This window comes from Momordica charantia (assembly GCF_013281855.1).
Source record: "Momordica charantia cultivar OHB3-1 chromosome 6 unlocalized genomic scaffold, Mcharantia_2.0 BLBB01000006.1, whole genome shotgun sequence".
Taxonomy (NCBI): Eukaryota; Viridiplantae; Streptophyta; class Magnoliopsida; order Cucurbitales; family Cucurbitaceae; genus Momordica; species Momordica charantia.
The window spans coordinates 27,092,601-27,105,012 of record NW_028275164.1 but is presented as its reverse complement, the minus strand read 5'-3'; the positions used below and the strand labels follow the sequence as shown (position 1 = coordinate 27,105,012).

General features: G+C 37.7%; 1 protein-coding gene across 2 annotated transcripts in view; it reads left to right on the top strand.

Annotated features, from left to right (window-relative positions):
- LOC111024248 (pleckstrin homology (PH) domain-containing protein) overlaps window positions 1-12,412 on the top strand; it is a 119,435-nt gene that overhangs the window by 38,184 nt on the left and 68,839 nt on the right. For both annotated transcript variants that reach the window (XM_088125701.1, XM_022301904.2), the window contains exons 15-16: window positions 523-590; window positions 6,943-7,063. In XM_088125701.1, the coding sequence (XP_087981827.1) occupies window positions 523-590; window positions 6,943-7,063 (189 nt within the window). The remainder of the gene's footprint in view (window positions 1-522; window positions 591-6,942; window positions 7,064-12,412) is intronic.

Below are 12,412 nucleotides of genomic sequence, written 5' to 3'. Positions count from 1 at the left end.
TAGATTCTAGCAGTGGTATGAGTCTGTTAAGCAAGTGATAGACATCTATTAGTGATAAACTATATCAATTATAAACTCTATTAGTGATATGAGTATATCGTTGATACACTCATATATGCAGGCTATCAATGATATAATGTATCACTTATAGTTCAAGGCTATTCTTTTTCTTTTTCTTAGGTGAGTTTAGGCTAGCTGCTTCTTTTTTTTTTTTTTTTTTTGGCTATATTTGCAATTAATTAAACTTGTTTTATCATATGTGCAAGTGCCCCTAGAAAAGCTGCTGTTCTAGGTTGAATAATAATGGAAATGAGATATTTTATTCTTGCTTTGAATGTATTATTATGTTATTTAAATAATTTTGTTCTCTATAAATAAAGAAACCCGAATAGGTATAACATACACTTCGATCTTTTCTGTATGATCTATGATGTACCATGGTGGCTTATCATTCTAATCTTGGACGAATCATTAGCAAGGTTCGTTCTAGTTATATGAATTAATTATTTCATTGTTTTGTAGACGACAATTGATGAAGTTAAGCGCAGTGCTCAATACCAAGTGAACAGAGCATTGAAAGACCACTCAAGGTTCGTGACTGAGTTTGTCCTCCTTGGCGGGACTTCTTGTCCATGGTTTTTTACATTCTTTTGTCCTTATAAATTATGATTTCCTAAGCTAAAAAAAGTGGAATAGCATTTAGTTGGAAAAAATTTATGAGGTTGAAATGGCTACAGCCTACAATTGTTTTGCTTGTCTTGCTCTTCAGAAAAATTTTTCTCCTTAAAAACCATCTGTTGTTAAAATTTTTTTTTCCTTAGGAGCTACAGAAGAGACCAAGGGGAATTTTAGGAATAGGTATGCAGATTTTTGAAGAAATCTGAAATAATTTTGGTTCCAATATCAGATTTTCTAACATAATTCTGGTATTTTGATCGATCTCCAGATGGAAGAAAGACGAGAAATATGAACATTCAATGAAATCATTGAAAGAGCTGGGTTTATTGGATCTTACATTATTAAATGGCAAGCTTTTCTGGTCTAGAATGGGTGTAAAGGCTAGCTCACTCAATCACTGATCGACAAATTCTTTTTCACCTAGAGTAGAGTTCTAATTTTCAACTATTCCAGAGTTTCCAGACAAGTAAATATATTCTCATGTTACTTCCCAATCCTTCTCGTAGCCGACAGTTTCTTATGGGCCCTTATCGAATCTGGTAGTTCCTTATGGCATACATTTGGCAAAGTGATTTTTGTTTTTGAAAGTCTTTGGATCAGAAATTTTAACCAATGGAAAAGTGTTCTTTTACCTAGCTCTTCCGATTATATCTATGTTTATTTGGATGAGGATTTCATTTGTAAAAGTTTGTTTCAAGAAGATTCTTGACGGTTTGATGACATTATTGGTTGAAGTTCTTTTCTTGAGTCTCTAGACTGATTCTTCAGCAAGAACTGTCTTCTTGGGTTTCTTATTCAGTTCTTGGGTGTCTGTTTCAGTTTATGGGTTTTTTTTTTTCTGGGCGTCTGCTTGGTGTTGTTTGGTGCTTCTTTTGAAGGTTGATATGGCTTTTTGGCTGTCCAAATCTCCCCTGGCAAATCTGTTCCTCCGTGTTTAATTCATCTCTTGGTTCTTGTAATATTTGGAGGACTTGACTTTATTTGTTTGGTTTTTTGGTTTTATTTTTACTCCTTTTGGGAGTGTATCTTTGAACATTTTTATCTTTTCAATGAGAATTTTATTTCTTAAAAAAAAAAAAATCCTTTTGTTGTCTTTTATTGATTTGGTTTTCTTTGATTGTTTGCAGTTGGTTGTGGTAGGGTTTTGGCCTTGTGAGATTCTAGCTCTCGTGTGCTTTTTCTCTCCCAAAATATCCTCTTTTGGCTGCCAAGTGTATCTTTAGTATTTTTGTTGGAGCTATTTGGCAGTTTTGAAGATGAAGATTGGCTTTTTTCTAATCAGGATTGAAAGCTCTGTTTTCATTTTAATGTTTAATTACTTATGGGTGGTGGATGACTTCTTTTCATTTGATTGGGTTGATTGAGGTTTGGAGGAAGTTATGTAGAAAAAAGCTGTTGGCTTGAGGTGGGTAAGTTGGATAATGGGATGTATCTGCGGAACCAAGTTTTCAATTTATGGCAGTCTAAGAGGCAGAATTTTGGCTTCAATCACTCTCTCTTTTGGTTGGTTAGTGATGTTATGAGCTGTATGTTCTGGAAATTAATGCCTCCAAGGGATTTTTTTTGAAGGATTTACGGTTGAAAATAAGTCTATTCAGGTATCACATTTGCAATTTGCTGATTGTAGAGATGATGACACTATGGTTGAAAATTCGATCAAGACAGTGAGAACTTTCGAGTAATTTTTGATTTAAAGGTGAATTGGGAGAGGTCTGCTATTAGTGGGATTAATCTGGAGGTTGACAAACTGATTTCTCATGAAAAAGACTTAACTGTAACGTCTTTCAAATAAGAAAAACTTTTCATTGATATATGGAAAGAAATAAAAATGTTCAAAGATACAGAATGAAATAAATAAGGCAAAGAAATAAAAGAGAACAAACAACTAAAGCCTTAAAAAGGCCTCCCAAGATGAACAAATTGTGGTAAGTAATCCTTAAATAAATTTGAGAGTGAGCACCACTAAGAAGTTTTAAACTTAGCTAGATCCAAACATTCGAACCAATCCCTACGCTTGTCTTCAAAGATCGAATTCCTTTCGAACCATATTTCGTAAATTAAAGCTTTCACTGGATTAGACCATAAAAGCCGAGCTTTTGGAGGTAAATTGGGACCACAAAGAAGCTGGCATGGGGTTTGTAAGGTTGAAAAACTACCTATGCTTTATTTAGATATGTCTCTCAGGGATATCCAAAATATGCTGACTTTTGGCTTCCTATTATTGAAAAGTATTGAAAATCTAATCCAAAATTGTAAGAGATTGACTTTTGGCTTCCTACGCTCTGTTGGCTGAATGGGGTTGGAGGTTTGGTGGAGAGCCTAATGCATTATGGCGTAAAGTGATAGCAAGCTTATATGGGGAGTCTGATTTGGGTTGGTCCTCAGGCATTATGTTGAATGGCTGTCTTAGAAGGCCTTGGATCAACATCTCTCGGCAATGGCAGCATTGGAACCAATTTTCAGTTTTTAAACTTGGTTCAGGTACATCTATTCTGTTTTGGCAGCATAAATGGGCTGGAGATCAGCTTCTTTGTGATTGTTTCCCAAAGATTTTCAAGCTTTCCATCCTACCTCTAGGGACTGTGGCAGATTTTTGGGATTCTCATACATGATTGGAAATTTCTCACAAGAAGGTTACTAAAAGATGATGAGATGGAGGAATTTTCTTCTCTACTGTCTCTGCTGCATCATCAATCTCCTTGTAATGCTTCTGACAGAAGGATTTGGTCTTTGGATAGTTCGGGTTCATTCACAGTTGAATCAATCTGTAAAAAATCTTTTGCTGCCTCTATGCCAAAAGGCTTATTCAAGGCTCGTTGGAAAACTAAATGTCCAAAGAAAGCAAGTTTCTTTTCTTGGATTCTTATTTATGGGAAGGTCAATACAGCTGAGGTTTTACAAAAGAAGCTCCCAGATTGCAGTCATTCTCCCTCGGTTTGTATGTTCTGTATGGCCAATGAAGAAAGTATGGAACATCTTTTTTTCTTTTGCCCTTGTGCGAGACAGTGTTGGTGTCTTTTTTTTTTGAACAAGAAACGAACTTTTCATTGATAAATGAAAAGGAACAAAAATTGTTCAAAGATACAAACCCCCAAGAGGGTGAAATGAAGGGGGATGAAGAAGGGGAAAAAAAAGATACAAACAAACCAAACTTAATAAATGAAGCTTAAACATTACACAAAAGAGCCTCCCAATTAGAACAAATCATGCTAGGAGAATAATTTGCAAAGAGATTGGAGAGAGCACACCATTGTGAGGTTTTGAACTTAGCTATACTGTAGCATTCGAAAGCTGAGCGGCTTTTCCTTCAAAAGTCATTTGATTCCGCTCAAACCATAACTCAAATATAAGCGCTTTAAGGCCGTTTACCCAAAGAAGACTTGCTTTATGCGAAAAGAAAGGACCAAATAGCAACTGAAAAATTGATGAAAATACTGACTTTTCCTTTACCCAAGCTAAATTGAACATATGAAAGGAAAGATCCCAGCAAACTGATGCATAAGGACAAAAGAGAAACAAATGCGCTTGGTCTTCGCAAGTGGCAGCACACAAAACACATATAGAAGGTTGGAGGAGCATGTTAGGGAGCTTCTTTTGGAGGGATTCAGAAGAATTTACTTTCCCATTAAGGAGAATCCATATTTGTTTTTCACTCTCTCGAGAGTTTGTATCTTTGAACAATTTTGTTCGTTTTCATTATTTCAATGAGGAGTTCGTATCTCGTTCAAAAAAAAAAATTGTAAGATTGAGGCTCTTTCTCATTTCTTCAACTTTGAATTAGTTATTGAAAATTTGCTTTCTAGGTAAGGAAATGGTTGAATTTTTGTTTCTTGGATCTAATAGAAGTCTGGTTCCTTTTTTTTTTATTCAAAATATTCGATAGCATTATGGAAATTAATAGTTGTTGCATTCAGAGTAAGCGATTTTTGTGTTTGGTTTGAGGATGAGTGCTTTATTGTTGAATAGATGAAAAAAAAGATTCAGTTCTCTTTGGTCTTCTCAATTAAAGTGGTTTGAAAATTTCTTTGTTGAATTGATGCATAATCCAATTCGAGCTCATGCAAGATAGAGATGAGTTTGGTACTTGTCGTATTCATAAGATTAGAATTGTGATAAGACCCAACTTTATTTCTAAAAACAATGCCCAACAAAGGGAGGTTTGAGAGCTTCCCACCCTCCCTCAAGCATATGAACCTTACATAAAAGATACTAAAAGCCTACCTTTTCTGTTAGGCCTCCTATAGTGAGAACTTATTCTAGGGGGTAAGGAATGATAGAATGGGGGAGAGAGAGAGTAACGACTTGGAGAGAGAATGTGCAGCCAAGGAGTACGGTTGTGTAGAGGGAGGTAGAGAAGAACCCTCCGACGACGTAGGGTAGGTCAGTCTTGTTTTCAGTGTCGAGGATAGCTAGAGGAGAGTTCACCCACCCTCTCAAATTGGTGGGGTGTTTCTTGTACCACCTATGAGCTCTCTTTTCATCAATACAAGCATCCAAGCGAGGGGAATACCTCTCATTCTCCTTACCAAGTAAATGTTAGGATCCCAAATACAAGAACCTAAAGATAACTATATTGCAATACCCGAAGAGAAATTACAATATCGATAGCCTTTCGAGAGGACTATCCCTCTGCCAAGAACTCTCTCTAGTTCCTTCCACACAACTATTCTCCAAGATATCGTCCTTCTCCCATACTACCCTTATTTATAACCAACTTACCCCTAACTAATTACCATATTGCCCCTTCTCTAACGTACTAACAATACTCCCTACATACCCCTATTAGTACTCTCACAGAAAACATTGTATATAAACTAGGCCCTTCCTCACGTCATTTCCCCTCCTTCTAACTAACAATATTCCCTTGGGCTCACAAAATCCACAACACACACTTTCTCTACTCCTTACGTACTATGTGCCCTCATAATTCTTACGGACATATACTTGAGAAATTTCTCAATGGGCGTCTGCCACTAGCTGATCTTCAAAGTACCAACTTGTCCTCAGGTGGAAATTTGGGAATTGGGAAGAAATTGTTACACTAGACTCCCATGTAGTATCCTCAATCTTACCACCCTCCCAACGAATGAGTACTTCAAGTGTTGCATCAGATTGTCCAGCCATGATTTTAATCTTTAATGTGAGTTCAGAATGCCATTTTATGCACATCGAGCAAGTTGTCGGGAATATGATGGTATTAAGATTTGAGGTCAATCTTCGAAAACACGATATCTCCATACAACTCATCCAACAACCCATTCACAACTGGGATTCGGTAATTATTATGGATTGTAGCTCTATTCAACACCCGGTCCTTTTTCTTGACTAAAGGGGGTCTTACGTATTATGTGCCCTTCATAATTTCTTACGTACATATACTTGAGTAATTTCTCAAATGGGGGCCTGCCACTAGCTGACCTTCAAAGTACCAGCTTGTCCTCAAGGTGGAAATTTGGGAATTGGGAAGAAATTGTTACACTAGACTCCCATGTAGCATCCTCAATCTTACCGCCCTCACACGAATGAGTACTTCAAGTGTTGCATCAGATTGTTAAGCCATGGTTTTAATCTTCAGTGTGAGTTCAGAATTCCATTTTATGCACATCGAGCAAGTTATGATTATGATGGTATTAAGATTTGAGGTCAATCTTCGAAAGCACAATATCTCCATACAACTCATCCAACAACCCGTCCACAACTGGGATTCAGTAATTATTATGGATTGTGGATCTATTCAACATCCGGTCCTTTTTCTTGACTAAGGGTTTTGGTCTAGAAAAAGCACCGTTGATCAGACATCCTTGAATCGATGGTTGCTAGGACAGAAGAAAATACAGCTTGGTTAAGTTGGGGAAGAAAAAAGGAGGATGAATATTATTAGCTCTGATATCATGGGAGAATTCAATTAGCTATGCATGGAACAAAAAGAGGGAAAAAGATTCAGCTTAATCAGCTAACCTAATAGAGTCGATTAGTTTGGGGGTTCATTTCCTTGAACATTTTTCTATCTTTTCATCTCCCAAACAAGATTGATTAATTTGTTTTGTAACAAAACCGATTTAACGTCTCTTTATGAGGTATGTTTTGAAGTTGTTTTGTAATTATCAATTAGGTGTTATTCTTTTGGATTGAAGGCTCTTTCTTTAGGCGGTTCTCTAGCTTTTGGGGCTGGTGTTTTGTATGCCGTTCAATATGCTAGTTATCCTATAGATGGTACTAAGAATTTTGTAAATTTTATCTCTTATAATCTTTATCTGCTTGTAGGTTTTTGTTGGACTTGGATATTGCAGCTCCTAAAATTACAATTCCTGCAGAGTTTCATCTTGATGACATCAATTCGATAAAGCTTCTGATTGATTTGGGGAATTTGTTGATTCGAACACAGGTTGGTTGCTCCTATTTAAGAATAGCCTGGCAGTCTTCCAAATTTATTGCTTTGGTATTCAGCTATGCCCTTGGTATAACATTTTTTTAAAAAAATTAAGAGGCTACAAAAGATATTCTGGAAGACGACTGACGATTATAAAACAAGCTACATAACAAAAGGATTAAATGCACAAAATAGGCTAAATATTTTTCTTCCATTCTCGTAAGCAACAAATATTCTTATATGCCTCCAATCTAAATCACCTACTAGATTGTTTTCCGCTGTAACTTCACCACCAGGTAAAGGTCCATAACTAATAAGGTTGAAGCCATAAAATTATAAAATGAATGATCAAGGAACACCTCGTCCACTGTGTAAATTGTACCAACTAGGGTATTAGAAAGTGGGGCCTTTTTTCCCCTGTGCAAAGAACGCAAGCAGTAATTATTTCGAAGATATAAGAACTGATGAAAATCATGAATCTTTAGAACAGTTTTATTTTTTACTTCTTGTTCTTAATTTAGTCAAGTAAGAGCTTGGACTCTCAAGAACTTATAAAAATACTTGAAGTGAGAATTACATAATTTGTATGCCTATTGTATGAAGCATCCAATTCTTCTCATTATGCAAGGGATATTGACACTGTAAATGAATATTTTCTTAGGCAAAAACCAACAACTTTCAATTGCAAAAAGAATGTTTTTAAGAAAATATTTAGAAGAAACCATATTCTGGTGGTGATAGTCTTACCTGTGCATTAAATGAGTATCAGTACCATAATTTAATTTCTTCTATATACCTTCTTCAGAGAGATTCTATATGAAGATGGTGCAATTAAGAAGTCGAGTCATTATGTGATGTAGTCATAGATGTCTTTGTTTGAGTTATAAGGTTGTAAACGGGGCTGTAGGTTATGATCATTTGTATTTTTCCTTTTACTACACAGTAACTTGAAGATACTGTTAGTTTGTTATTGTTAGTTTGTTATTTCAGAAACCTCTATAAATAGGTTTCTGCTCCTTATTAATAAAGACAGATTACATTCATCTTAAAACCTTGTGCAAGATTGCATTAGTTGGTATCAGAGCACCCGAGATTCTGGGCACTCGATGGCAGGAAAGAAATCAGTAATGGGAGAGTCTCTTCCATGACCACCAAAGAAACGGAGCAATCATCCGTTCTCTCACCACGGGCATTGACCACACGCTTGCAGTTGGTTGAAGGGGACATCAAAAGCTTAAAAAATGATGTGAGTGAGATCAAAGAGATCTTAGGAATGATACACCAACAGTTGGAAACGTTGAGCGTAAACCAAAGTCCAACAAGAATTCCTCAACAAATCACTACAGGAAATCAGCAAGAACCACGCGGGGATGATCAAAGAGGTATCCACGCACAAGAAAATTTAGCTGCTCCTCCAAGAAGGGTTCAAGAAATAGACCTGGGACCAAGAATCCACCAAGAACAGAGGCAATATTTCAACCCTTTATTTCAGCGGCGACGAGAGGCCTTCATTGATTCCTCAAGTGATGAAGAAGAAAATGAAGAAGAAAATCTACTGGAAATTGAACACAATAGACGTGGTGTGCAGTTTTGTCCACATGGACAGTAGGACACAAGTGACTTCAAGATGAAGATAGACCTTCCTAGCTTCAGTGGTAAGATGGATATAGAAGGGTTCTTGGAGTGGGTTAAAAATGCGGAAAATTTTTTCGAATACATGAACACACCTGAGCATAAAAAGGTGCGTTTGGTGGCGTTGAAACTTAAGGGTGGTGCCTCCGCATAGTGGGATCAACTTGAGGTAAACCGCCAAAGATATGGAAAGCGTCCAATTCGTAGTTGGGAAAGAATGAAGAAGTTAATGAGGGAGCGGTTTCTACCAGTCAACTTCGAACAAATCTTATACAACCAATACCAAAACTGTCGCCAAGGTACTTGCTCGATTGCTGATTATACAGAAGAATTCCATCGGCTTGGCACTAGGACAAATCTTGGGGAAAATCAACACTACCTCGTGGCTCGATATATTGGTGGGTTACGATCGGATATCAAGGACCAAATTGCCTTACACCCTATTGGCTATCTTAATGAAGCTATTTCTACGGCCACAACTCTTGAGGAACAAATGAATAATCGGTACAAGAAGCAATACTCACGCCGAAACACTTGGGGACAGGGAGGCACTTCAAAGAAAGGTACTTTTCCTCTAGATAAGACTTATTTACCTACTAACACTCCTACTGCTAAAGGAAAACAGGTTGAAGGTTGATAAAGATCTTTCCCAAGACGCTTCAGTCCACGATAACGCAGTTGGCAAAAAACTTGCTACTGCCTACAATCGTCCAACATTAGGTAAATGCTTTCGTTGTGGACAAGTGGGCCATCTTTCCAATGAATGTCCTCAACGAAAAGCAATTGCCTTTGTGGATGAAGAAGACCAACTGGATTACAGTGATGGCGAAGATCAAGAAGAGGAAATTGAATATATTGCCCCCGATGAAGGAGAACCCCTAACCTGTGTTTTACAACGGATTTTATTGACCCCAAAAACCGAACCCGCGTATCAACGTCATGCTCTATTCAAAACAAGGTGTACCATCAATGGAAAAATTTGCAATATCATCATTGACAGTGGTAGCACTGAGAACATCGTGGCTAGCAAACTTGTGAATGCATTAAATCTCTCTTTGATTCCTCACCCTGCCCCTTACAAAGTCACTTGGATTAAAAAGGGGGGAGAGGCTCAAGTCACTCATACTTGTACCATCCCTTTATCCATTGGGACAAGCTATAAGGATCAAATAGTTTGCGATGTCCTCGATATGGACGTTTGTCATATATTGTTGGGACGGCCGTGGCAAGATGACATTCAAGCTATACATAAAGGAAGGGATAACACCTATGAATTTCTGTAGATGGGAAAAAAGGTTGTGTTACTTCCTCTTAATCCCCCTAAGTCTAGTTGTGCCAAAGACAGCAACACGAAAACAGAAAAGGGAGCACTATTCACCCTCTCATCGGCTAAACAACTTCTTTTACATAGAGAGCTACCTATTCTTGGCTTGGTTATCAAGATTTTTGGGACCGAGGATACTCCTACTCATATACATCCACAAGTACAAGACCTATTACTTGATTTCAAAAGCATTGTGGATGCTCCCATGGGGCTACCCCCCCTCCGTGATATTCAATACAACATAGATTTCTTCCCCGGTGCAACTCTCCCTAACCTAGCTCATTATCGGATGAACCCATCCGAATACAAAATCCTCCATGACCAAGTTCAAGATTTATTAGACAAAGGCCACATTCAACCAAGCCTTAGCCCATGTGCTGTTCCCGCCCTATTAACACCAAAGAAGGATGGCACTTGGCGTATGTGTGTCGATAGCCGGGCTATAAATAAAATCACTGTCAAATACAGGTTTCCCATCCCACGAATAAGTGATTTGCTTGACCAACTCGGTGGTGCTATCTTGTTTTCTAAAGTAGACCTTAAAAGTGGCTACCATCAGATTCGCATCCGCCCAGGGGACGAATGGAAGACCGCTTTTAAAACAAATGAGGGCTTGTTCGAATGGCTTGTCATGCCTTTTGGTCTCTCCAATGCCCCAAGCACTTTCATGCAGCTCATGAACCAGGTTTTACTTCCTTTTATTAATAAGTTTGTGGTTGTATACTTTGATGACATCCTTATATATAGCAAATGCATGTCTGACCATATGGATCATCTGCATAAGGTTTTTTCTGTTTTAGCTTCTAATCAGTAAGTCATTAATCTTAAGAAGTGTCTTTTTCTAGCTACTGAAATCTCCTTCTTAGGATTTATCATTGGACATAATGAAGTAAAAATGGATCCTAATAAAATTACAGCTATTATGAACTGGAATGAACCTAAAACAGTCAGAGATATTCAAAGTTTTCTTGGTCTTGCATCCTTTTATCGAAAATTTATTAAGAACTTTAGTTCCCTTGTAGCCCCTCTGACTAGTTGTTTAAAAAAGGGTCAGTTTGTATGGAGTCGAGCCCAATCTGACAGTTTTCAACTTATAAAAAACAAGTTAAGCCACAGCCCTGTCCTTGCTTTACCAAACTTTGAGCAACCCTTTGAAGTGGCAGTAGACGCTTCAGGCCTAAGAATTGGTGCTGTTCTATCCCAACAAAACCACCCCATCGAATTTTTTAGCGAAAAATTAAGCCCTTCTAGGCAAAAATGGAGCACTTATGAACAAGAGTTATATGCATTAGTTAGAGCCTTGAAACAATGGGAATACTACCTTTTGAGCAAAGAGTTTGTATTGTTTATTGATCATTTTTCTTTAAAGTTTCTACATACACAAAAGACAATAAGTAGAATGCACGCTCGATGGCTTTCATTCCTAAAACGATTTGATTTCGTAATAAAGCATAAATCAGGGGTTACTAACAAGGCAGCTGATGCCCTGAGTCGGAAAAGCAGCCTCCTAACTCTTCTAAAGGGTGAAATTATAGCTTTTGAACATCTTCCCGATACCTATGCCAATGATCCAGATTTTCAGGACATATGGCATCAGTGTACTCACCATACAACTATTACTGACTTCCATATTGTGGATGACTACTTATTTAAGGGTAATGTCCTATGCATTCCCCACACTTCCCTTAGAGAGGCTATTATAAAAGATGTACATGCTGGTGGTCTAGCAGGCCACCTAGGCCGCGATAAAACTACCGAAATAGTCATTGCACGCTTCTTTTGGCCACAACTCAGAAAGGATGTCGCCAACTAAAGATGCTTTGTGTGTCAAACATACAAAGGCACGACTCAAAATACAGGACTATATACACCTCTCCCAATCCCCAACAACATTTGGGAAGATTTATCTATGGATTTTATACTTGGTCTACCTCGAACTCAAAGAGGATTTGATTCAATTATGGTTGTTGTTGATAGATTCAGCAAAATGGCTCACTTTTTGGCCTGTAAAAAGACATCCGATGCGGTTTTTATCGCTACCTTATTCTTCTGCGAAGTAGTTCGCCTTCATGGTATCCCTAAATCAATCGTTTCGGATCGTGATGTAAAATTCCTTAGCCATTTCTGGCGTACCTTATGGAAGAAGTTTGATACCACAATAAAGTTTAGTACTAGTCATCCTCGGACGGATGGCCAAACAGAAGTAACAAACCGTTCTTTGGACAACTTACTACGATGTATTAGTGGTGACCATCCAAAACAATGAGATTTGTCATTAGCTCAAGCGGAGTTTGCTTACAATCATATGAGGAATCGTACGACAGGGAAGTCTCCGTTTGAGGTTGTATATACTAAACTACCTCGATTAACTATAGATCTGGCTAATCTCCCTTCTACTATTGATTTCA